This window comes from Scyliorhinus canicula, chromosome 11 (assembly GCF_902713615.1).
Source record: "Scyliorhinus canicula chromosome 11, sScyCan1.1, whole genome shotgun sequence".
Lineage (NCBI taxonomy): Eukaryota > Metazoa > Chordata > Chondrichthyes > Carcharhiniformes > Scyliorhinidae > Scyliorhinus > Scyliorhinus canicula.
This window is the reverse complement of record NC_052156.1, coordinates 9,694,174-9,721,532: the sequence shown is the minus strand read 5'-3', so window position 1 is coordinate 9,721,532 and position 27,359 is coordinate 9,694,174. Positions and strand designations below refer to the sequence as shown.

Here is a 27,359-nt window from a genome sequence, read left to right as displayed (position 1 = left end):
GGCCGATTGTCCTGTTCATTTCAGTTTTGCATCGACTGATGTTTATTCTCTCCCCCCCCCCCCCCCCCCCCCCCACTCTCCCAGCCCGGAGTCCTTTCCAACCCATTCCCTCTCTTCGTACACTATCCCATCGTAACTTCAGCCCCGCCTCACATCCTGCTCGGTGTCCAATTCCTTTCTGGTGAAACACCGAGGGATTCCCGAGGGAAGCTTGCAATGTGTTGCTGTGACCCGCGTCATCACGTTCCACTCTCTCTGTTCAATTAAATGGCCGGTCTCATTTATTTTGTACTCTCTCAGCCGTAATTTTGACAAACGTGTTTTGTCTCATTCCAGGGTGAACTGGGTGAACCTGGAGAGCCTGGACAAGATGTAAGTGATCAGTATATTTATCGTCTTTCAGGCCTCCATTGCAGTTGACATCTGACACAGGATAGATAAGTAGCCAGTTTGCAGAGCAGGAAATAGCCATTTCATTAATAAGAAAGCGGACCAATTATTTCCAAAGCCCTTTACATCATGGAGCTAGTAGGCGGTAGAGCTAGTTTGTGGTATGGTATGGCATCAAACAACGCTCAGCAAAATAGCGCTGACTCGGGCTGTAGGGTTCTGTTAACGGCTTTACCTCGGGTGTCTGCTGAGTTTGAAGATTGTGGGCTCACGTCTTGCTCGGGAGACTCGATCACATGATCCCAAAGAGCGCTTACACTGAGGGAGTTCTGTGATGTTGGAATTACTGTCCCTCAGATGGTGGGCCTCATTTGCCCTTTCAGCTGGTTTTAAGCAATCTCACAGTGTTAATCAAAGAAATGTTCTCCCCGCTGTCCCGGCCAATATTAATCTCTCAACCACCAACAGATTACCTGGTCATTTACCTCATTGTTGTTTGCAGCCGTCTTGCCATAGCAATCAGGTATATGGAGATGCCGGCGTTGGACTGGGGTGGGCACAGTAAGAAGTCTCCGCAACACCAAGTTAAAGTCCAACAGGTTTATTTGAAATCACAAGCTTTCGGAGCGCAGCTCCTTCTTCAGGTGAAGTGGAGGGAGGTTCACAATCACAGCATATATATAGGAGAGGCACAGTTGCAAGATAATTACAGGTTGGAATGTGAAGAAACAAACAGTGTGAGTGGAGTGAGTGATAATCACAGGTAATCGAGGTGTGAATTGTCTCAAGCCAGGACAGTTAGCAGGATTCTGAAGACCCGTGCAGTATGGTGGAGGTGACATGCATTGTGACATGAACTTGAGATCCCGTTGAGGCCATCCTCACGCGTGCAGAACTTGGCGACCAGTTTCTGCTCAGCGATTCTGCATTGCCGTGGTTCTTGAAGGTCACCTTGGAGAATGTTAACCAGAAGATCGGCGGCTGAATGCCCTTGACTGCTAAAGTGTTCCCCAATTGGAAGGGACCACTCCTGCTGTTCTCATTCTACTTCCCTTTAGGCAGTCGCCACATGGTTTTATCGCGAGCACTTAATTAAGCAGACAAAGGCCCACATGTCAAAATGCCTTTGCTATTTTTTAGGCCAGAAAGAGGCCATGAATTGTCTGCACAATGTACAAGGAATCCTGTTGCATGCAGCAGGCGGAATCATCGTTAAAGCTTCCTACCTTTCATATGTTTCATTATTATTCCTCAATGTAGGGTCTTAAAGGATTTCCTGGAGTCAAAGGAGATAAGGTGAGTGACTGTTGTATTTTTACAATTATATCACATGTTAGAATAGAGCAAAAGATTTCTCTCCTGGCCACATGGCCAATTTTGATCCCTCAATCAGGTTAACGGTGAACAGGGGAGAGGATACTGTAGTGGTAATATGTTCATGCAGAAGCCCATATTAATGCCCTGGGTACATGGGTTCCCATCCCACAATTGTAGCTAATGGAATTTGATTGCTGGGATATGACGCTCGTCTCTGTAATGTTGACCGCAAAACCTTCATCTATCGTTGTAAAACCCATCTGGAAATCTGCCACACTTATCTGGTCAGGCCAACGTATAGCTCCAGACCCACAACAATGTGGTTGACTCTGAAATGGCATCGTGCCACTCAGCTCAAGGGCAGTTGGGGATGTCAACAAATGCTGTCCTTGCCAACGATGCCCATATCCCAATAAACATATTTTTAAAATCCTGTTTGTGAGATCTTTCTCTGCACAAATTGACTGCTATATTTTCTACCTGGTACCAGCGGCCTCCTTTCAAAAGTACTTAATTGGCTGTAAAGCACTTTGTAACAACTTGAGATCGTGGAAGGTACAATGTAGATGACAAAGGAGGAACAAAGGGATGTGTTTGTCCATAGATCTCTGAAGGCAGAAGGACAGGTCAATAGGGTGGTGAAAAAGGCATGTGGGACACTTGCCTTTATCAATCGAGGCATAGATTACAAAAGGAGGGAGGTCATGTTGGAGTTGTACAGAACTTTGGTGAGGTCACAGCTGGAGCACTGTGTGCAATTCTGGTCGCCACGTTATTGGAAGGATGTGATTGGACTGGAGGGGGTGCAGAGGGGATTCACCAGGATGTTGCCTGAGATGGCACATTTAAGTTATGGAGAGAGGTTGGATAGGCTTGGGTTGGTTTTGCTGGAGCAGAGAAGACTGAGGGGCGACCTGATCGAGGTGTACAAGATTATGAGGGGCATAGACAGGGTGGATAGGGAGCAGCTGTTACCCTTAGTTAAGGGTCAGTTATTGATCATTCAAGTTCAAGGTCAGGGTTTGGAGTTCGAGGGGGGGATTTGAGGAAAACCATTTTTACCCAGAGGGTGGTGACGGTCTGGAACGCACTGCCTGGGCGGGTGGTAGAGGCGGGTTGCCTCACATCCTTTAAAACGTACCTGGATGAGCACTTGGCACATCATAACATTCAAAGTTATGGGCTGGCAAATGGGGTTAGGTAGGTATCTCAGGTGTTCTTCAGGCATCGGTGTAGACTCGATGGGCCAAAGGGCCTGCTCTGCTCTGTATTATTCTGTGATTATGGCAAGTCTTTCTTTCTCTGATGAAGTAAGGTTTAAAATAGAAAGGCTGGTTGATGTAATTATCATGATTTAAAATTGACAATCGTCTCTCAATTGAACGTTTTGGGAATGGCCACGACACTGCAAGGGTTTGAGTTTCCGAATGCAGGCTATTGCTGGACAGCTGCACATCCTGTCTGTATTTGACAAGAGGTCATGTTGGGAAAAACAGGAATTGACCAACTGGACCAGCACCATGTCCTATCGAACCATGATTCGATCTACATTCACATCGACTCCTAACATCAGATAATAAGAACATAAGAAATAGGAGCAGGAGTTGGCCATTCGGCCCCTCGAGTCTGCTCTGCCATTCAATAAAATCACAGCTGAACTGACTATGACCTTTCTAAAAATAGTGCTTTTATTCAACAATTTCAATTTTATACATAATTTTTATACATATTGAACAAAAGCAAACAACCCAAAATAATCCCCTCTAAAATCGGTGTAAAAGCTGCCATGGATCCACCCCTCCCATCCCTTTCATAAACTCCATCAATACCTTTGCTGCCCCCAAAGGGGCTAATGACTTCGACTTAGACCAATCCAAACTCAAATTCAAAACGCAATTCGAATCTCTCCCCCCCCCCCCCCCCCCAAGATCAACTGGTGTGCGTCCATGTGTGGTATGGAAGCCAACATCCTCTTGATTGCTGGGTAGTAAGCAATCAGGAAGCAGGGAAAGTGGCTGATTTCCCACCTCCTTTTCCAGTTTCGGGAATTCTGAAGTCAGGGTCTGAATGGGGCTGATAAGTCCATGAGCGGGAAGCTGAGACTCTGCATGCACGTTCAGAACCAAACAAATCTCTGGACGAACCATGCACCACAACCTAAATTTCTCTTTTAAGATAGTTTGACGGCTGAAAATGTAGTGAATGACCCACTCGAAAAATTGCTCGATACTAACATCTCTTAACTTATCTTCCAATTTTCTTCAACATAGGGTCACGCAGGTGTTGGATTGCAAGGTCCAACAGGCCAACCTGGACCTCTAGGACTTAAGGTGATTGTTGTATTTAATAATTGTTTTTGAATTTTCTCTGAGACCCTTTTGCAGTTTATCATGTTCTCCTTCTCAAACCATCAGCCAAACCCGGCAACTTGTGATAAAATTGGATTTTTAAATTAAAAGCTGTAGCGGCGGAATCTGATTCAGAGTATTTTGTCTGTGCGCATTCAAACCCCACAGTGAGACTGTTAATATTTTGGTGTGTTACGAGTTGGTGAACATCTGCCAAGCTCCCATTAAGAAGTGCAAACAATTAGCTCAAATTGGGCAAGGATGTTTGTGGGAAATGTTCTTCTCTGGCAATGATTTTATTGATGGTGTGTCGACAATCTTATTTTAAAGCAGGAAAGCTAGATGAAGAGCCAAACAGGAAACATGCAAGTTTGGAAAAGCGAAAAGATAATCATAGAATTTACAGTGCTGGAGGAGGCCATTCGGCCCATCGAGTCTGCACCGGCCCTTGGAAAGAGCACACTACTTAAGCCCGCACCCTATCCCAATAACCTCACCCAACCTCTTTGGACACTGAGGGCAATTTATCATGGCCAATCCACCTAACTTGCACATCTTTGGACTGGGGAGGAAGCCGGAGCACCTGGAGGGAACCCACGCACACAGGGGGAGAACCAACCTGGGACCCTGGAGCTGTGGAGCAACTGTGCTAACCACTGTGCTACTGTGCTGCCCACAAATTAAACACTTGATTGCGTGATCCCAAGTTTGTCCTTTTTTTCTGAAAGTCTGTGGATGAAGAAAGACTGAGGAAAGGAATAGATTCCACTGTTGTAAAGGTTGGGGAACAAATCAGTTCAAATGGGAGTGGGTGATTGTTGTAGTTCCATCGTAGCTTCTGAAACCAAGCCTGTCTCAAACCTCTGAAGATGGCTTATTAGCCTCTATAGGCCAGGGGGCCGGTTTAGCTCAGTTGGCTGGACAGTTGGTTCATGATGCAGAGCCAGGCCAGCGGCACAGGTTTAATCCGGCCAAAGTTATTTATGAAGGCCCCGTCTTCTCAAACTTGCCCTTCGCCTGAGGTGTGATGATCCTCAGGTTAAATCACCACCAGTCAGCTCTGCTCCTCAAAGGGGAAAGCAGGGGTCATCTGGGATTATGGCAACATTACTTACTAGTGAAGAACACTGCAGCATACAATTACATTCTGGACCGCTTGGGAAGAAATGGATGCAATTGGACAGAGTACTCATTTTGCATTCTGTCCAATTTTAATTTTGTTGAAGCCAAATCGAGCGAGATGTCAAATGGGTAGCCTGTCCCATCCAGTCCTTGCCCCCCCCCCCACCCCCCACCCCCAGTGGGATTCAGTTTAAATTCCTCCCTTCTCCAACAATTCAATCAAGGTAGTAACTGACATTCGTCCCATTCCAGAGGCTTGAGCACTAAATCAGGGCTGATGTTCCCAGTGGACTGCTCAGGGAGTGCTGCACTGTTGGAGGCGCTGACTTTCAATCAGACATCACATCCTATCTGCAACAAGAGCAGGAAAGTACCCACTGGTGCCTGGTCAATATTTATCCCTCAATCTACATTACTTAAAAAACCCAGAATATCTGAACATCATCATTTACTGTTAGTGAGAACTTGCTGTTTACGCATTGGTGGATATATTTCCTGCAATTTCAACAATGACGATGCTTCAAAAGTGTTTCATTGGCTTTAAAGCACTTTTGGGAGTTCGAAGGCACTATACAAATATCCACTGTTTTGAAGATAAAACATCATCACATTCCTGCTTAATGGGGAATGTATTCTACAATGCCATTTACCAGAGGCAAAGCTTTCCTTGTGAAGGTCTTGACAATCCCCCTGCTCCACCAACACCGAAACGCTGTCAGAAAGAAGGCCCAGTAATTTTCAGCACCATTTATCGTGGACAGCTCCAGTGAATGCTTGGTAGGTCCCCCCCCCCCCCCCCCCCAATGATCCAACCTGAGGATTTCTGCTTCCCCTCACCTTCAGGCCAAAGCCTTTTCCTTTGGATCAGAGAGATGTGGGGCAGGAGGGTGGGGCGCATAGACAGAAGCAGAATGTAACTCTCCATTCCCCTCCCTCCCTGGTTGGGGAGCGAAGTTATCATCACCCGAGCGGCCTGTTGCTGTTCCTAGTGCATTTGTGCAACTAAGAAAAACGGGGGCTATTGCTGTGTCTCTAAGCCAGCCCAGAGCACTGGTTGCTGGGTCCACTCACTAGACCCTGTCATGGGGTGTTCAGAGATCAGTGAAGGGATCATGAAAGCAAATATTTCATTCTCCAAGTGTGACTGTGCACTGGTCCCAACAGCGGAACAGTGAAATGCAATCTCGAAAGCCTGTTAGAATTTTGTTGAAACAGGCAGTTCTCAGGCCACCACTTTTTCCCGCTGAAGCAAGACCCCCGCCATAAGAATAGTGCCACTCACCCCCTCCCCCCCCCCACTCCAAGACTGATGACACCAGCCCACCTCAACAACAGTTGACACCTACCCGTCTTCCTCACTTGTCCACCCCCTCCCACTCCACTCCGCAGCTTGGCAATACAGCCCATACCAGAGCTTAACTCAATTAAGCAGTCAGGGAGAGTGAATAATCTTGGCCACAGACTGTTAACATTACATTGTTAGACCTTTTTAACATCAAAGTGAGGTAACAAGATGTTTGATTGTTTACTATTTTCAGGGTGACCCTGGTTTCCCGGGACCGCCTGGCCCTCCAGGACTGCAAGGACCCATAGGTATCTCTGGACAGCCGGGCCTAAGAGGCGAAGTTGGACTACCAGGACCACAGGGACCAGCAGCAGACAGGGTAATGTGGCGGCCGACTCTCAATACCATTTACAACTTGGCTTTAACCGAAAGCGGAGAGGGTGTCAATGACGGTAATGTCACTGGACCACTAATCCAAAGGCCTACGGGTTCAAATCCCACCACGACAGCAGGTGGAATTTAATTTCAATTTTCTGCAATGGCGACCATGGTAGCTATCATCAATTGTCGTATAAAATACAACCTGAATTGTCGTTAAAAACCCACCTGGTCCCCATTGAGGAGCGAAATCTGCCACCTTTGTTTGGCCTGATTTGTACGTGATTCCAGCCCTGTAATAATGTGGTTGACTCTGAAATGGCATCTGAAATGGCATGGTGAGGCACTCTGTTGAAGGGAAATGAGGGATGGGCAACAAATGCTGGCCTTGCCAGCGATGCACACACACAGAGAACAGTCAAAGTTTTGGGTTTTGTTTTTATCCTTGTAGCAAGATGTGTCAGTCTCTTCGCAAATGCCTGGTGAGTAAAATAGTGTGAGTAAAGAGATTTGCAGCTGTTGCAGCAAATGTCAAACCTGTGAGATCTGCGGCCAGTTCTGTTCGCAGTACGGCAAAGAAGGAAACCATTCTGCTAATCTATCTCCGTCAGCTCCTTGACAATCTATTTAATTACTCCCACTCCCCTGCTCTCTCCTCGGAGCCTTTGCAAATGTTTCTACTTAAGGTTACAGTAAATCCAATTGCCTTCAGATAATTATCATTCAATCTGCTTCCATCATCATTTTAGGAAATATGTTCCGGATCAACTCATTGACAATTCACTGCGCAAAAAGATAAATTCCCTTCATTCCCCCTCTGATTCTTTTGCTAATTCTCTTATCTCTGTATCCACTGGTTTCCAAAGCAGCTATTTACCATTTTGAGACAGACAAACGTGAGTAACATCTGCTTGAAAGAGTGACCATGAAATACTTTTTCACTATGAAACTCCAGGACATTCTCCCATGAGACAGCATCTTGTGCCTGACGCTGGCTATCGGGAAGGAACAAAGAACAATACAGCAAGGAACAGGCCCTTCGACCCTCCAAACCTGTACCGGTCATGATCCCACCCTTGGCCAAAACCCTCAACAATCCCTAGTGCTGTATCCCTCTACTCCCATCCTATTCATGTATTTGTCGAGATCATTCTGTTGAATGTCCCATTGTTTCTCCGTGACACAAGGTAGCATGCTCGCATCACTTGGTGTCTCTCGGTTACACTCCGTTTGCTTTAGAATCACTGGTTAGTTGTAAGAAGGACACAGACACCTCAGGCGAGCATGGAGGCAGGTGAGTGTGTAAATTCGCACCACAGGCCAGACTTGCTGGCGAATTCAACCCATACCTTTTTCCCAGAGGTCAGATAGGGGTCAGGAGGGATACTCACCAGCAAGCAGCGGGTACTCAGTGAAGGTAAAGCCATTAAGCCCTCTGCTCAGAGACTGGCTGGAATATTTCCAAGCCAGGAATTCACCAGGCTCCTGGATGCATTGGAGACTAGGACAGTTACCTGGAGGCAATCGCCCAGCAGCAGACCAGGGTTCAGTGCCACGGGCAGGTCTTGAGGCCTTCCCAACTTGTTCTGGCATTGATGTGGCCACAGAGTGCTTTGTGGAGAGGTCCACAATCTTACTGAATGTTGGAGCAGTTTGGAGGGGAGGGGCCGAGTGGCCTCCTCCTGTTCCTAATTCATATGAGCCTGCCCTCTCGTCATTAGCAGCGCGGTAGCATTGTGGATAGCACAATTGCTTCACAGCTCCAGGGTCCCAGGTTCGATTCCGGCTTGGGTCACTGTCTGGGCGGAGTCTGCACATCCTCCCCGTGTGTGCGTGGGTTTCCTCCGGGTGCTCCGGTTTCCTCCCACAGTCCAAAGATGTGCAGGGTAGGTGGATTGGCCATGATAAATTTCCCTTAGTGTCCAAAATTGCCCTTAGTGTTGGTTGGGGTTACTGGGTTATGGGGATAGGATGGAGGTGTGGACCTTGGGTAGGGTGCACACTCGATGGGCCGAATGGCCTCCTTATGTACTGTAAATTCTATGATTCTATGAATGATTAACTGGCCAATTCAGGGAAAATCACTCAGGGTGACTGTTCCCCACACAGTGTGGAGTTGTGACCTCCACTTGACCCTGGCAATAGGGTTCCAACTCAAACCCCAAAACCTTACCCCTTTTGTGAGAGGGCTACACAGATGAGACGGGAATAGCAAGCTCTGGTACGAAGCTGGTAGTGAAATGGCCTTGATAGACACTCTGGTTTCTTGTCTCAGTAGCCATTCTCCAGGAGTAAATCCAGACGATGTGTGTCAGCAGACTGTTACATCACAAGTGTATTGCAAATGAGGCTGAACTTGTTACTAACCCACACTCACACTCCCCTGCACTCCAGAAAAGTTCACTTGGATAGTATCCAGGAGTGAGAGCCTTGTTTGAACCTTTCCTCTGGTTAACGCAAGTGGCTGTGAACAATTTTATTCAACATTTATAAAAAATATATTTTTTTGTATTGACAGTGCAAAATTACAAGTCCATACTTTTAATGATTTGTTGTTACTTAAGGGCTCGCCTGGATTTCCAGGGAGAGATGGAGCCAGTGGTCCACCAGGCCCCCCTGGGCTTCCAGGATTGCAGGTTAGTGAACGATAATATCAGTGTCATGTGTTTGTATTAGCTGCGGGGAGTTAGTAGCACTTTCGTCCCCAAGGCCAAAGCTTGTGGGTTCGAATCCCACTCTTGAAGCTTGAATGCAACATCTAGGCTATGGCCCCCGTGCCTGAGACTGAGGGAGTGTTGTAATCTACCGTGTGGTTAAGTGTAGTCTCGTATACACTTTAACTCGGTAGAAATTTAAGCTACACGTCTCGGGTGCAAAATGAAATCTTTTATTGTGTCTATTGATTATAATTGAGAATTTGAAATCTTCTTGTGGTTACAAATCAAATATTCACAGTAAAGCCCCTGCCAGCAGAAGACTTTAAGAGGTATAATTAATTTAGTGGCTTACAAACAAATTGAACTTTCAAAATACAGTAATGGTTTCTTTCTCAAAGCAAACAGCTTGCACAGACTTAAGAGTTAGAGTGGAAATATGAAAATATGAAATAAGGATAGCGAGGAGTTAGATAAAAGGTATAGAGTGATCCCGGAATGAAAATGGCTGCCCGGACCTCTATCTTTAAGGAAACTGTTATCAGTCTGACTCCATCAATTCCTACCCCTTTAATGTGCTGATTGGCTTGGATGAGTCTCAAATGCATTTGATTCGATGGTTAGTTTTCAATCATCAATGTGCAACATAGATGTGAGTATGTCGCATCTTTGGATGTTTGCTGTGTGTTGGAATGTGACTTACACTTTTTATCAGATCTGATTTCTGCTGACTGCTATACTATTCACATTTTGAACAATGGTATATTCATGTTAACTTATGGTGCACATTTTGACCTTTATTGAATTGTTTCATTTGCTTCTAGTTTTCTAGTTAAACTGCTTCAAATCCATGCTTTTATTATTGCAAGCTATACACTTTTGTAATCTGAGGTTGTGTTTGTAGTCTTATGATGGAATTCATTTTAAAAATGAATTTTGAACTGGGCTTTAGTATTTACATCAAAATGGCTAAATCAATGACCCTATTACCTATCAGAAATAGCTGGTTCCCTTCAGTGAGGCATGCACATTCGGAGTTGCAAATCTCCCTGGTGAGACATTAACCCAAGGTCCCATCTGTCCTCTTAGGTGGATACAAGAGAGCGCATGCCACTCATGGAGAAAGTGTTCACCTCAGTGTAATCATCCTTCAACCAACAGCATCAATGAAACGGGTGGTCTGGTTATGTTTGTGGGATCCTGCTGTGCGCATTTCATCCGCCACAAAGAAAATACTTTGATGAAAAAGTTTGGAATATACTGGGTCATCAGAGATGCAACATAAATTGAAGGCGTTGAAACGCATGCCAAATGTTAAGCTTACATTACTCTTAGTTCAGGGAAAATGCCCAGATCATCGGAATGCCAACTGGTTCATGCAGCTAGCAGCCAGAGGACAGAGGGACCTCACTGTGGCCCCAGCAGCATAAGGGATAAGAGGTGTTTAGATTCATGATATTTGAGACAAACAAAAATTTGAAGTAAATAAAAGGAAGGGATTTATGATGGAATTAAAACTGAGCTCTGATTAACACAAAATGCGAATGTTTTATTCAGGGTTTGCCAGGACCAGCTGGGCTACAAGGTGGCAAGGTAGGAACCAGAATTTAGTTCTTCCTCTAACTTCCTTGCACTTCATCTCCTCCCACTCTTTAAAATTTCCGATTAACCTATTATTCCTGTGCTTTTTGTTTCGATTTTTTTCAGGGTGAAACTGGGGCTGGAGTGGCTGGACCGAGAGGAGAAAGAGGAGATCCAGGACCCAGGGTATGACACCTTTTTACTCCTGCCAGAAGCGACATACATTAATACACAGGGATTCATTCTCTGCAAACAAAAGGAATCTGTCCAAGCCTATCCCTTTTTTGAATTACCCAGTGGCTTGGGGAGCCTATAGTTCCTCATTGCCTTCACCATGACAACACTAAAGCCATTCAGAGACTGGCAACTAATCAATACCCATTTCCTCTGACATGTAAATTGTTATGATCCTTTGAAATTTGGCATTCTTCCATTTGTCCCGATGAGTGCAAGATGAAAAGTTTCAGCAAGGTATCTCTCTTTTCAGCAATATTCAGACCCTTTTTTAAAGATGTGCATTTTAAAATTGTGGCTATGATTTTAAGTTTGAACCCTGTGATGTTGGCGTCTCTGACAAAGTCAACATTTATTCCCCATCCCCAACTGCGCTTGAGACGTAACTGGGAAGCCGCTGCAGGACAAAGCGATCAGTCACTTGCCCTCTTCCCGCAATCCTTTTATTCCATACGACCTTTCCAATCAAGTCCTCCAACATTGTCCAAAGTGCTGGAATATTACTTTGATATTTACTGTGAGGCTTTAAGGATAGCAAAAGGGGTTAGCATCAATGCTTCACAGCTCCAGGGTCCCAGGTTCGATTCCCGGCTGGGTCACTGTCTGTGTGGAGTCTGCACGTCCTCCCCGTGTGTGCGTGGGTTTCCTCCGGGTGCTCCGGTTTCCTCCCACAGTCCAAAGATGTGCGGGTTAGGTGGATTGGCCATGCTAAATTGCCCGTAGTGTAAGGTTAATGGGGGAATTGTTAGGTTACGAGTATACGGGTTACGTGGATTTAAGTAGGGTGATCATTGCTCGGCACAACATCGAGGGCCGAAGGCCCTGTTCTGTGCTGTACTGTTCTATGTTCTATGTTCTAAAACCATTACAGCAATATGGATGTTCAGGATGGCAAATGACGGAGGCTCTGATTAACTTTAACTCAAAAGCCTGAGGCTAGTTTATGATTTGTGTTAGCGGTAGCTCGGTGGCTAGCACTCTTGACTCTTGAATCAGAAGCTTCAGGGTTGAAGTCTCACTCCAGAAGGCTGAGCGTACAATCTTGGCTGGCGCCCCGGTGCAGTGCCGAGGGAGTGTGGTGCTGTACTGTTGGAGGTGCTGTCTTTCAGATTAAATGCTGAACTGTAGACCCGTCTGCCCCCTCAGGCGAACGTCAAAGACCCTACGGTCACTAATTCGAATATGAGCAGGGAACTTATCCGCGATGTCTTGGGCCAATAGTCAATTGACGTCAGTCATTATCACTTTGCTGTGTGGGAGCTTCATGTGTGCAAATTGGTTGCCAAGAGGCCCACATTAAAACAGTGGCCTCATTTCAACGCTCCCTGATTGGCTGTTCCATGCTAGGGGTCATCCTGAGGTTGTGAAAGAAGCCATATCAATGCAAATCCTTCTTTCTTTCCTTTTTTCCTTTGGCGTTTGACCAATTTGAAGTCTTATTCACTTATATTATTGTTGACTCCATAGGGTGAAGATGGAAGACCCGGCTTGATAGGAGAACGAGGACTACCAGTAATCACTCTATTTTAATGATTTTTTTTCATAAAATTTTGCTGTGCCTCCTCGAGCTTTCATTTTAAACCATATTCCGTTGTCTCATCAGGGGTCTCCTGGTAACCGAGGAGAAATTGGACTCAAAGTAAGTGTGTTTATGAGAGGTATTCTGTAAGTTGTTTTTTTAAGTGGATAAAATGGCAGTAGAGAAGGGATTTAGGTGACACTGTTCAAACAAAAAATTCCATGGAGCCATCTGGTGGCCAGGGACTACAATGACACCGTGACAGTTCAAAATCAGAAAAATGTTGACATAGCAATTTTCAATGGTAAATTTTCGCTGAGACTTTAGGTCAGTTTTGTGGAGGGCGAAGGCAGTCAGGAGGCGAGATTCAGAGAGCTCCAGGGGAGGACCCCTGTACCCACATCAAGGAGTTTTTAAAAATCCCGTCCTGAGATCTCGTCAGCTCCGGCACCAGTGGAACTGGTCAGGATGCAGTGCTCAGATTCTGACCAGTCTCTATCTCAAAATACCATTCAGGGTCCAATAAACATCATGGGCTACATTATATGTGGCAGACTGCCTGAAACAGACAAGCAGGGAAGTCAGGTTGCTGAGGTTACTACTGCTGTAATGCCATTCATCCCATTTGAAGCCATTAACTTTCAATTTCGATGGGTTGAGGTCCCCACCCCAACATCTAAACTTAAAAAGCAGGAAATCCTGAAAGTGCACAGAAGGCCAGGGAACCTCCAGAAGAGTAAAGATTGTTTCAGCGAAGACCCTTCGCTCCAAACGAGCCAGCCCTGATGACGATCCAGATTTACGAAGTCTCCATGGGCAGGATTCTCCGACCCCCCGCCGGGTCGGAGACTCGCCAGGGATCAGTGTGAATCCCGTCCCCGCCGTCCTCCGAATTCTCCGGCCCTCCAAAAGTCGGCTAGGCGTGAGTCGCGCCGCCCGCCCCGGAGAATGGCGGGGACCGGCACAACTCAATGGGCCTCCGGGCTGCCCGAAGTCTCTGGCCCGAAGTCCCGCCGGCGTGGATCAGACTAGGTCCCTTACCGGCAGGACCTGGCGGCGCGGGAGGGCTCGGGGTCCTGGGGCGGGCGTGGGGCGATCTGGATCTGGGGGGGTGCCCCCACGGTGGCCTGGTCCACGATCGGGGCCCACCGATCCGCAGGCGGGCCTGTGCTGTGTGGGCACTCTTTTCTACGCGTCGACCGTGTCAGCCTTCGCGATGGCCGATGCGTAGGTGACCACCGTGCATGCGCGGGGATGACGTCAGCAGCAGCTGACACTCCCGCGCATGTGCGGACTTGCGCCGGCCGGCGGAGTCCCTTTGACCCCCGGCTGGCATGGCGCCAAAGGCCTTCCATGCCGGCCGGCGGGGCGCAAACCACTCCGGCGCTGGCCTAGTCCCTGAAGGTACGGAGGATTCCGCACCTTTGGGGCGGGCTGACCCGGAGTGTTTCACGCCGCTCCGTTCCACCGGGACCCTTCGCCCCGCTGGGTACGGGAGAATCCCGCCCAAAATCTTTCTCCTCCAAGTATTAGTTAATTTTGTGTCCTCATTTACACTGAGTGACAGAGACGGAACAGAAATGAACCATGGATCTCCACCACTAAAGATTTAGGCTTGACTCCAGCATTCCTTCAATCTGTCTCTACCCTTCTGCCTGTCTGCCAGTCCCTTGCCCCTCCCCTTTCTCTGTCAGTGACTCTGTCTTTAACTTTCTCTCTTTCGGCACTCTGTCTCATTGGGTCTGTCCTCTTACTCTTTCTCCTCCCTGATGCCAACATTCACCTGAGGAAGGAGCTGCGCTCCGAAAGCTCGTGTTTGAATCAAACCTGTTGGACTTTAACCTGGTGTTGTAAGACTTCTTACTGTGCTCTTTCTCCTCCAGTCTCTGCCTCCCTCACCTTCATCCCTTTCTCTAATTTCTCTCCTCTTTCCGTTTCACTTTCTCACCTTGTGTTTCTTCCACCCTGTTTCTCCATTTATCTCTTTCCCACTTGGATTCCTTCCCTCTACAGATTACTTTGACTGTCACCCATTCTGTCACACACCCGATGCCTGACCTTCTGTCCTTTTCGTTTCACTCCCTGTTTTGTTTCCCTGGAGTCATGAAGCTGATTGGGAAGCGAGCGATAATGTCTGTTTCCGTTGGATCTCATTTGATTTGCATGTTCCGTCTGGCAATTAATAACCGGCTGGACCAACGACAGAGCAGAGCAATAGTTTGTGTTCTGAGCTATGCTTTCCCGCGATTATTGTCTCGCAGTGTGGGGTAAACGATGCCTCCGTATCAGGATGCCTAATTCTAACTTAAACCACTCAGCAGGTAAAATCCAGCAGAGTGTAAATCAGACAGCTTATCTCACCCCCTTACGTACCTGGTGTAGGATGGAATGAGCCTCATAGAAATAAGCAGGAAAATTGATCTTGAATCTAGAGAACAATAGCAGCACGTAGATAGCTCACTAAAAGAAAGACTATCAGAATGGCTGGAAGCCACGGTAGGAAATATTGGCGATTTGGTTCATTTCTTGACTGTCTGGGTCCCTCGATATCAAAGTTAATCAATTCTTGTCCAGTGTACAAATCAAGGGTTTAAAAATTCATTCTGAGGATGTGAGTGTCACCAGCAAGTGTGCCATTGGTTATCCACCCCTCGTTTCCCTTGCGAAGGTGCGCCCATGGTGCTGTTAATGTGGCGTTTCAGTTTTTGCCCCAGCAATGATGGTGGAGCGGCTAATATATGTCCCCAAGTCGGGGAGCTGGAGCAGAGCCAGCAGGTGATGGAGTCCCCATGCACCTGTTGTCCTTGTCTGTGGAGGTCACACATTTGGGAAGTGTTGCTAAAGAAGCCTAGGTGGGTTACTGTGATGTAGATGGTGCCCATTGCAGCCACTATGCAGCGGTGGGGGGGGGGGGGGGGGGGGGGGGGTGATTTTTTTTTTAAAGCCAGGCACAAGAAGACAATGCAGGCCCTAAAACTAAATTAGTGTTTGTGTTTTAGGGCGATTCTGGATCTGTTGGACAGAAAGGAGACAAGGTACGTGGGAGCTTCATTGAACACGGGCATGAAATGTTATTATTGAACACGGGCATGAAATGTTATCAACCAACATCTACTTGTGTATCAAGAGATCCTGCATCTCACATTTGTCTGCCACACTAGAAAATGACACTTTCCAAGTGTCACGTTTCTTTACAAAATAATCTTAAATGAAAAGATGATGGTATATTTCTCGATGTTAACAGGGCAATGTTCTCCAATGCGTAATAATTCAAGTCATTGTTGGGGCAAATTGGAGAGAGCTTTCCCTTGCAAATAACTACCATATCTGACCCGGGTCATAGACACACTATTATGGCACAGAAGGAGGCTATTCGGCCCATTGAGTCCATGCCAGCTCTTTGTCGAGCAACCCAATCGACCCCCATTCCACTCCCACTCTATCCCTGTAGCGTTGCAAGTTTATTTCCTCAAGAGCCCATCCGATTTCCCTTTGACAACCTTCCATCACTCTGGTTGGCAGTGAGTTCCAGATCATTATCATTTGTTGTGTAAAAAATGTTCTTCCTCACCTCACTCTTGCCCAAAATGTTAAATCTGCGTCCCCAGCCTTTGTTTCATCAGCTAGTGGAAACAGCTTTTCTTCCTTTACCTTACCTAAATATGTTATAATCTTGATCAAACCTCTACCCAGCCTCCTTTCCTCCATGGGGAACAACCTCAGCTTCTCTACCCTAACTGTGTAGCTAAAATCCCTCGAACCACTCCGGTAAATCTCCTCTGCACCCTCTCAAGGAACTCCACATCCTTTCCGAAAGAGTGGTGGCCAGAGTCTGGACAATGCCCCAGTTTCAGCTTAAACAAGAGCTTTGCAATAGTTCAGCATAACCTGACCACTTTTGTATGAAATTGCTGAAGCCCCAGGCTTCATACTAATCTCTCAATATGCCTTGCCACCTTCAAAGATCTATGACCTCGAACCCGCAGGTCACTCTGTCCCCGCACAATCTTTAGAAATGTGCCATTCAGCATATATTGCCTACCCCATTCTTTCTTGCCAAAATGCATCACCTTACATTTCTATGTATTAAATTACATCTGTAACCAATCTGCACCTTCTGACCAATGAAATGAAAATTGCTTATTGTCACGAGTAGGCTTCAATGAAGTTACTGTGAAAAGCCCCTAGTCGCCACATTCCGGCGCCTGTCCGTGGAGGCTAGTACGGGAATCGAACCGTGGTGCTGGCCTGCTTGGTCTGCTTTAAAAGTCAGCGATTTAGCCTAGTGAGCTAAACCAGCCTGTATGGCCTGTTGTAGTTGAATGGTATTAGCCTTATCCTTTGCCACACCTTCATGTTTAGCACCCACTCACCCTTGGGGAAGACCACTGTCTACTATCCCCCAGTCCAATTAAAAAAAAATTTAGATTACCCATTTCATTTTTTTCCTATTAAGGGACAATTTAGTGTGGCAATCCACCTAGCCTGCACATCTTTGGGTTGAGGGGTGAAACCCACGCATACACGAGAAGAATGTGCAAACTCCACATGGACAGTGACCCAGAGCTGGGATCGAACCTGAGACCTCGGCGCCGCGAGGCAGCAGTGTTAACCACTGCGCCACTCTTCCATCCTTTCTTGAACAGGTGTGCCACATTTGCCGTTCTCAAATCCTCTGGCACCGCCCCTATGTCTAGGGGAGATTGGAAGGTGGTGGCAAGCCCTTCCTCCACCCCCATTTCTCCGATCAACCTGAGATGCAAGCCATCTGGACCAGATGACTTATCAACTCCAGACATAGTCCCCCCTTTCCGTACATCGCCTGTCAATTTTCACCCCATCCATTACCTCTACCACCTCCACTTCTACTGATGTTTTTGTCCACATACGCGTACTCCTGGCATCAATCTCACAAACTAAGCATAGTCCGACCCCCAGCACAGAGCATCCCTTATCTTGAATTTAGACAAACTTTGAAACACAGATTTCATTTGATAATCTCTCCTGTGGAAAGCATCAAAGTACTTCTCTGTGTTAAAAAGGCAATGTATCCAACGTATATTAATTATTGAAACCTTGCTCTTCATATCATATCTGCTGCAGCCTGCGTTAAGAGACTCAATGTTGGGGAATTCTGACAAACTTACTTATCTTTCCTCATACAGGGTGAAACAGTGCCTCTTCTTGGAACCCCAGGGCTCAAAGGAATCAAAGGAGAGTTTGTAAGGAAAAACATTCGAGAACCTTGGCAGAAATACAAATATTTTTTTGGGGGTGGAAAAGGAGACAGCTCAGTTTGGGATCCTGATAAACGCTGATGTTTGTTATTTATAGGGGGAGCGTGGCCAGAAAGGAGGCGAAGGACCAAAAGGAGTGAAAGGGGAAGAAGGACCACGGGGCGAGAAGGTACGTGCTCAGGTGGCACCGCTTGGCTGGACTCGTAATCCAGCGAACGAGAGTTCATATCCCGCCAGGGCAATTGGTGACAATTTGAACTCTGCTTTTAAAATCCTGAAAATAAAGTACAGATATTGGTTGAAAGTGTTGGAGTTGGCCAGAGTTGATTGGAGATGTAAATATAATATTTGCAGCTCTCAACATGGGACAGACTGCTACAGGGGAACTGATGGTGTCGTGGTAATGTCACAGGACTATTCATTCAGAGGTGTTCAGGCTAATGTATTAGGAGCACAAATGCCGCTGGTGAAATTTGAATTCAGTTCATAAATATGGCATTGAAAACTCCTCTCAGTGATGGTGACCATAAAACTTTTCACAGTAACTTCATTGAAGCCTACTCGTGACAATAAGCGATTTTCATTTCATTTTCATTTCCAATTGCCACTTTAGGGAGGTATATCTGCCATCTTTACCTGGACACCAGACCCTAAGTCATAGATCATAGAATTTACAGTGCAGAAGGAGGCCATTCAGCCCATCGAGTCTGCACCGGCTCTTGGAAAGAGCAAGTAATGTGGTTGACTCTTAATTGCCCCTCTGAAATGGTCTCACAAGCCACTCAGTTCAATGACAGTTAGGGATGCAATTGCCAATGATACCCATGACAAGGCTTTCCACCATTGCCATTGCTCTTTAACATCTATGTGGAAATCATGATAAAGGAAAGTGGTGAGATTTTCAGGTGACCAGGTCCTGGTGGCTGGAAAAGCAGAAGATCTAAAAATACTCATGGACAGAATGAATGCAGGAGTGAAAGTTTATGGAAATAAAATTAATGCAAAAAGGACAAAGGTTGTGAAGATTAGAAGAGGTAATGGTGGGAAAGGAGAGGTCAAGATAAATGGTCAACAGGTGGGACAGGTAAGTTCCAGAGAAGTCTCTTGTCAGAAGATGGTGACTGCAGTAAAGACATCAGACTAGCAATTGGAAAGAATGCATTTCCCAAAAACAACGAGAATTGTTCGACTTAAGAATGTGCAGAGATCTTGGCTGGAATTCTCCTGCAGTTGGACTCCCCTGTTCCCTCGGGTTTCCCGGCGGTACAGGGCGAGGTGATTGGGAAATCCCATTGACCAGTCACCAGCGAACGGCGTGCAGCTGAAAAAAACACGTGGCTGGCGGAATGGAGAATCCAGCCCCCTGAGAAAATAATGATCAAGACTGTGATTCGGAGTTCCTTGTTGGATGAGCCTGGAACGTGGACCTTGAGAAAGGCAAAGGTTAGAAAGTTGTCAGTTGTGGTTCTGGTGAAGGATGGAGCGGGTCAGTCTGAGAGAACACAAGAGCAATGAAGAAGTTGTCAGGATGGTGGAGGAGGAAAGATCGAGAGTGAATATCATCAAGAAAAATGTTTGAGTGGCCATATTCTGTGTCATGAAAAATTGCTGAAAGAGATGATTGAAGGAAAGTAGAGAGATGTAGAGCAAGAGGGAGAAAAAGAGTAATAATGTTAGATAACTCGAAATTGAAAATGAGAACAACAGAGGAGGCAAACCGCACAGTGTAAGAGAATTGGCCGTTAGCCAGATCATTATTACTACCATCAATAAGAGTGGCCATGAAACTGCCAAGCTGTCACCTGGTTCACTCATGTGCTTCAAGGAAGGAAACCTGCCTTCTTTAACCAATCTGAGCCTATATGTGACTCCAGTCCCACACCAATGTCGTTAACTTTTAACTTCCCTATAACATGGCCAGGCAAGCCACTCAATTGTATCAAAACATTTACAGAAGACCCACCACCATAGCAATTTCACGGGACAACCAGGGATGGGCGGTAAAGGTCAGTAATGCCACACGCTTGGAATGAGTACAAGAAACCAAACGAGATACACTCCGTTAAGTCAGACACACACACACACATAGTCTGAAACTGGCATCACCTGTTGATATGCACTGGTCATCCAACCACTAATACTCGTGGGATTAGAATGAGGTGTAAGTTCTATAACAGTGAGTGGCACATTCTGCTCCCCTGCACTTGGCTGGCCTTGCATTTCTGATGTTAAGGTTGATGGTTTGATCAAAGAGGGGAGCAGAGTTTTCAGGTGGATGGGTGAGTGGATGGCTCTTCAGGCCAATATGCACTAGATACTGTCTACCACAAGACTCACGTAACCTCACACCTTTGGATTATTCTTGATCCCTCTGACATTGCTGCTTCTTGTTTAGGAATCGGTACGCAAACCATTGATTCATCTGTCGGGATTGAGCCAATACATCAAACCCAAATGGCCAGCCTTTGTTCTCTTTCCAGATCAACTATCTGATCTTTGTTTCAAAAACTGCGACTTGAGCAGTCAATATCTTCCTGGGGGTGGGCAAGGGCCATGGTGGATTCCTGTCTCACTCCGGCCCTGATCTAAGTGTTGTGTCTGATTATTTTTCCTGCCCAGGGACCCAAAGGCGAACAAGGAGACAAAGGCTCGATGGGCTTCCCAGGAGCCAGAGGTCCTGGTGGACAAAAGGTACCATCTTCTGTTCTATTCCATTTGTTCAGCAAAGCTGTTCGGACTAAGCCCATTTTTTACCACTCAAGTCAAGAGCTGACTTGGATTTCAATCTTCCAAGATTTTGTATAACTTCATGTTTTGCTTTATTCTTGCACATTCCGATACAGAAGTGTTTGGTGAAGGTGGGATCAGGCGTTTGAGCTGGATGAACAGCCGTGACCATTATGAATGGCGGAGCAGGCTCGAAGGGCTGAATGGCCTCCTCCTGCTCCTATTTTCTATGTTTCTATGCATCTTCTTTGAGTCAGCTTTTCAAACACTCTGCTGAAAACCACACCAAAATGTAACACCGTGTGGTTCTCCCTCTCTCCAGGGCAGATGTTGCAGCTTTAAGGCACGCAAAGAGGCCCTTCGGCCCATCATGTCCTGTCTACACCAGCCATCAGGCACCTAACTATTCTAACCCCATTTTCCAGCATTTGTCCCATAGCCTTGTAGGTTTTGGGGTTTCAAGGGCTCATCTAAATGCTTCTTAAATGTTGTGAGGGTTCCCGCCTCCACCACTCTTTCAGGCAGCGAGTTCCAGATTCTCGACACCCTCTGGGTGAAAAGGTTTTTCCTCCCATCCCCTCCAATCTCCTGCCCCTAACCTTAAATCTATGTTCCCTGGATATTGATCCCTCCGCTAAGGGGAAGCATACCTTTCTCTCCACCCTATCTATGTCCCTCATAATTGTATCCACCTCAATCAGGTCCCTCCCTCAGCCTTCTCTGCTCCGGGGAAACAACTACATTCTATCCAGTCTCTTTTGAGAGTAGAAATGCTCCAGCCCAGGCAACGTCCTGGTGAAACTCCACTGCACCCCCTGCAAATCACAAAGGAAATTACATTGGGCCAGGTATGGTGGGAGAAATCGAGTTGAATGAGTAGCACTGTTAGTTTTCCAAGTAATCTGTAATGAAAATGGACTATGATTGGAATTATGAGGGGCCTGATAGCGTGATGATAATGTTATTGTGCCAGCAATCCAGAGACGTAAACTAGTGCTTCGTGAGTATGAGTTTAAATCCCTTCATGGCCACAATACAAATTAAATTAAACTTTAATCTGTTAGTCTCATTAATAACCATCATGGAATAACCGGGTTGCGGTAAAAACTCAACGTGCGCAGTTGAGGAAATCTGCAGTTCTTCCCCAGTCTGGCCTATATGTGACTCCAGACCCACAGCAACCGTGGGCTGACTCTTAACTGCCCCTCTGAAAATGGCCTGGCAAGCTGCACAGATCAAGGGTAATTAGGAATGTGCAATAAATGCTGGCTTTGCCAGCGCCACTCCTATCCCGAGAACAAATGTTTAAAACCCCCGCGATGAGCCTTTGCAGCAATTCCTGAACCATTGGCCAGAATCTGACGGCATTATTTACCTGATCTGGTTCACTGACAAATCTGTGCCAAAGTTCTAACAAAATTGATCCGTCCGCACCAACCATGAGGAACATTGAAGCTTATACAGGAAATTGACTTTCAAAATCCATGGCCATTTGGCGTATTGCCACTGTAGTTATACGGGGAGGGGCAGGGTGTTGAGCTTAGGGTAGGGACTCTCTGAACATCAGGCTTCCCAAGCCTCAGGCCTTTATTATGACCCAGCTACAGATACTGCAAGTTTGTCATTGGAAGTGACCAGATCCCTGCATAACTATAAACAGTCTGATATTTAAGGGGTTTGTTTGTAAACAAATGTTTGTGAACAATATTTTGTTTACAGACCCCAGAACCCCCTTCCCGACCAGGTGCACCCATGATGACATGGGTGTCTACCACGTGAGAACATTCTGCTCTCTGGAGTTCAGTAGCTATGGGTTTCCGTCCCACTCCAGAGTGTTGAGCACGTACGTGGACGTGCCGTCCCAGCACAGTCCCGGGAGAGTGCTGCCTTGTCTGTGATGCCTGTGTCCAGGTGAAATGTTAATCTGAGGCCATGTCCACCTTCTCAGTTGGATCTAAAAGTTCTGTCTATGGGAGCTTGCTGTGCGCACGTTGGCTGGCCGGCACATTTTCCACGTCGTAGCAGTGACGACACTTCAAAAAGCGGTGAGGCATTCTGGCAACTCTTGAAGTCATTAAAGTTGTTGGAGAAGTGCTGATTCATCATTCTTTCGTTCTTCACTGATGCTGAGCAGATGAAGGGAACCCCCCTCGCCACCTCTTTCCCCTCTCCCCCCCCCCCACACACAGCATCCTCACTGTTGCCACAAAATTCAGTCAGATCAGTGGCAAATGCTGGGCAGAGTTTCAAGGCCTATTTCAGAGCTACTAGATACAAATACATTGAGTCAGTGAAGATTTCAGTCATTGGTGAAAAACCACAGTGTTGACACAAATTTATTTCCTTCTTGAGGGATCTAACTGCTCTCCCACTAGAGGTTTGATTGAAGTCTATCAAAGTCCCGGGCGATACCATTGGAGCTGGCACCCGACTCGTTCCCATGCCAGGCTGCACCTGAGAGAGGGAGAAACAGTTAGCATTTCAGATAGTGACCTTTCATCAGAACTTTTCACCCCTGTCTCACCTGAAAACCTTTATTTCCATTCTCCCCTCAATGCTGACCCAACATAGCCTGACATGGATTTACAGCATTGGCCCCAGTACCACGGGGTTGCACATTCCATGGCTGTACCAGATCAGAGTCCATTCACGAGATGGAATGCTTGAATTCCATTGGATACTGGTGACCCTTACAGTCCATGGGAGGAATCTTGTGCCCTCGCCTGTGGTGAGTTTGGTGGCAGGGGGAGGCATTTAACAGGTCGGATGCTGGCGGGTGGGGACTTGCTGCTGCCACTAATTGAGAGCGTTATGTGGGCATTTAATGCCCAGTCAAGGGCCTCATCCCGCTGCCGCTGGTATTTACTCAGCAGCGGTGGACGGGGAGCTCACCATGTGGGGCACAAACAGAAAACATATTTGGGTTGCTTGCAGCCCCCGCCCCCTGTTGAATAAGGTGCAGCAGATCTTCCCAAAAAGAGGCAACATGGGGCTGTCACCAACTCTCCAGCCCCCCCGCAGCAAGGACATCCGTTGCTTCCACAAGATTTCGTCAGAGGCACTCCTTCCAGTTGAGGAATGAACTCCAAACACTGGTCTAACTTTGCTCTTCTGCAAGTAAAGACTCCATCATAATTCCATGGGCAATTGGAGTATAATGTTGGACCTTCCAGGCCAGGCTTTCCCAGATCCTGTAATTAGGTTGGGAAGGATATTGAAATCAACAACGTAATTGGAATCATGAGGTAATGAAATATCAACAGTGATTTGTCCGCATTCATTTCCTGTCACTTTTTTGTCACACTTTTAGTGTCAAATCCTTCTGAATGTGTTTATTTTACGTTTTCCCTGTGTAAACCTGTCATGCTTCAATTATTTAATTTGACCTGCTGATGGCTTTCTGTCCAGTCGCTCGCTAGATTCACAGCACTGTCCCTCTCAGGATAAGTTCACACCTTGCCTCTGCCGACTTTGATCTACCATCTGGTAACTTTCTCTTCTGCTGTTAGGATGGAGATCAACCACTCCACCCTGTGCCCTGGCGTGGCGGGGGGACCTGCTGGAATTCTTGACGCTTGAAAAGGTCAATTTTAAACTGAGGGGAAGGATGGAGGGGTTCTACAATTCATGGGCGTTATTCATCATGCACTTTCGAGAATTGGATCACATTGTGGGGGTGGGGGGGGGGGGGAGCTGGGAGGTTTGGGGGAGGGGGGACTGTATCTGTTAATGGTGACTATGGGTGATTCCTGATTACTCTTTGTCATCTGTTTATGTTAACATGCCGGCTAATGTTTGGTGGGAGGATGGGATCGTTGTTATTGATATGGGGATTGACATTACATTCGCTACTGATTATTGTTCATTGTTGGGTGTAAATTTGGGAGAAAATGTGAAAAAGGGGGAGAATAAAAAAATTTTTTTTTTTAAACGTTCCCTTCTGCTTTGCCTTCTCTTTTTTTTGTGGGGGAGGGGGGCTTTATCCGGACTCACACTTGGAGATGTTAAATGAGGTCGGCCGGTCAGGGGCATGATAACGGGGCACAATCCCCATATCAATAACAACGGGACTCGCTCTCTGGGTTTAAACGTGAGCAGGCAACAAAAAAAAAGTCTCCACTTGTAGTAGTCACGAGGTTTCCCGAAAAGTAAAGCTGCACAGGGGTGGAGAGCACAATTAGTCCCAGTCGGGATCTTCGGGAGATGCTGGGTCCCTTCTAGGCCGGCTTGCGTCAGGTGATATTGACGAGCCCTTCTGTTGGGCCACCGCCACTCATTGGGGAAGGTGGTACTCCACGAGCGCCACGGGGAGATCAACCCGGGTCGGCCCCGTGGGTCTCAGGGTGGGGGGGGGGGGGGGGTTACCACAGCCCCAGGTCCAAAAATTGACTAAACCTCTGTTTGTTTTTGTCACCAGGGTGAGACAGGTGATTCGGGACAACCGGGAAAACCGGTAAGATTTACGTTGTTCCTTCCAGTTCCAGGCACCACCAAGGTCCTATTCCTTAATCTCTATTACGGTTTAACGATGGATCATTACTCTGCCTCATTTGTGTTGGGCTCCCTTTAACCTATGTGACTGGGAAGTATACAAAAGCCAAATTAAGCACTGCCTTCATTTCCCCACTCTTCTTTACTACATTTGGTTTATCTTGGCTGGCACGATCCGGAAGGTGTGGTCTGGTTTACCCCAGTGGTTCTCTGACCAACTCGATGGAAAGGCTATCCAATCAGTCCCACTTTCCCGCCCTGCACATTTTTCCACTTCTCTTTTGAAAACGATTGTCGAATCTGCTTCCACTGCCCGTTCAAGCAGCACATTCCAGTTCTTGACAACTTGTTGCGCTTCAAAAAAAATTCTCCACGTTTCCCCTCGGGTCCTTTTGCCACATACGTTGAGTTTGTGTGCTCCCATTACTGACCCTCCTCCTGCTGCGTCAACAGTTTTTCACGATCTGTATAAAAATCTTCAGAATTTTGAACACCTCTATTAGGTCACCCCTCAATCTTCACCGTCCCCGGGCGAACATAAACTCACAGAGGCATCACAGCACAAAAATAAGTCATTAGCCCCATCGCTGACAGCAACCTCACCGCCACCTGCAAGTTCCCCTCCGAGCCGCTCACCATCCTGACTTGGAAATATATCAGCCGTTCCTTCACTGTCACTGGGTCAAAACCCAGGAACTCCCTCCCTAACAGCACTGTGGGTGTACCTACACAGCAAGGGCTGCAGCGGCTCAAGAAGGCAGCTCACCACCACCTTCTGAAGGACAATTAGGGATGGACAATAAATGCTGGCCTACCCAGCAACGTCCATATCCCGTGAATCAATAGATTTTCAAAAATCTAGCAAGCTCTCTATTGAAAAGTTGTCAGTTTCATTCTCTGCTCGATCCCTGTCACCCTCCAAGTTCAATATCGCTCAAGTGCCAATTAAATTGGCCATTCATCATTTCCGCTTCCACCACCCCCATAGGCAGCACGTTCCTGGTCATTGTCACAATGTAAAAATGCTCTGTCTCACATCCCCCCACATCTCTTGCCCAAAGCCGGACATGTTTGTTGCCTCGTAGTCCTTGAGTTAAAGGGAGCACCTTTTCTTTCTCAATCGTATCCAAACCTGTCATGATCCTGTTCGCCTCCATCAATCTCCCCTTAGCCTCCTCTGCCCCAAGCAGGACAATCCCATCTTCTCAAGTCTCAACGCATTTTAATCTAATTCTTCCAGAGTAACAGTCACAGTTACACGACTGAGAACAGGGGCTGTTTAGCACAGGGCTAAATCGCTGGCTTTGAAAGCAGACTAAGGCAGGCCAGCAGCACGGTTCGATTCCCGTATCAGCCTCCCCGAACAGGCGCCGGAATGTGGCGACTAGGGGCTTTTCACAGTAACTTCATTTGAAGCCTACTCGTGACAATAAAGTCATTTTCATTTTCATTTTTCAGGTTCCTAGTTTTAGCCATTTTTCCTGGGACACTCTTCGCTGTTTGCCAATAAAGAAATATTTCCAACCGCCTGTCTCAAATTTGCTCTGTAAAACTCCACCTCCTTGCCTGCATTAGCTGAGCTGGAACCTTTTAAAATTTATAATATTTCTATTTTTTTATGTATTTTATTATAAACATTTATCAAAACAGGTTACAGCGAACAAACACCCTGGGAAACATACTTCCCAACAATCAACTTTACAGTCTGTACAGATTTTTCCTCTTTTTCACCCCCACCCACCCCCGCTACGAACAGCCCCTCAAACACGGTCACAACATCCCCCACCTTTCCACAAATCCCCCTGCTGAGCTCCTTAACTCATACTTTATCTTCACTAATCGAAGGAAGTCGCACAGGTCACCCAACCATGCTGCTACCCCCGGTGGCGATGCCGACCACCACTCCAGCAAAATTCGCCGCTGTGCAATCAGAGAGGCGAAGGCCAAGACATCGGCCTTCCTCCGCTCCACGAGCTCCGACTTCTCTGAAACCCCAAATATCGCCACCAAAGGATCCGGGTCCACACCCTCCTCCACTATCCTGGCTAAGACCGTGAACACTCCCGTCCAGAATCT

The 27,359-nt window shown here is 46.8% G+C and overlaps 1 protein-coding gene across 1 annotated transcript in view; it reads left to right on the top strand.

The window, feature by feature from the left end:
- col7a1 (collagen, type VII, alpha 1) overlaps positions 1-27,359 on the top strand; it is a 408,534-nt gene that overhangs the window by 330,672 nt on the left and 50,503 nt on the right. The window contains exons 96-109 of the mRNA XM_038812016.1: positions 337-372; positions 1,651-1,686; positions 3,978-4,037; positions 6,716-6,841; positions 9,405-9,476; positions 11,052-11,087; positions 11,202-11,261; positions 12,777-12,821; positions 12,913-12,948; positions 15,828-15,863; positions 17,994-18,050; positions 18,163-18,234; positions 20,685-20,756; positions 25,210-25,245. Of these exons, the coding sequence (XP_038667944.1) occupies positions 337-372; positions 1,651-1,686; positions 3,978-4,037; positions 6,716-6,841; positions 9,405-9,476; positions 11,052-11,087; positions 11,202-11,261; positions 12,777-12,821; positions 12,913-12,948; positions 15,828-15,863; positions 17,994-18,050; positions 18,163-18,234; positions 20,685-20,756; positions 25,210-25,245 (780 nt within the window). The remainder of the gene's footprint in view (positions 1-336; positions 373-1,650; positions 1,687-3,977; positions 4,038-6,715; positions 6,842-9,404; positions 9,477-11,051; positions 11,088-11,201; positions 11,262-12,776; positions 12,822-12,912; positions 12,949-15,827; positions 15,864-17,993; positions 18,051-18,162; positions 18,235-20,684; positions 20,757-25,209; positions 25,246-27,359) is intronic.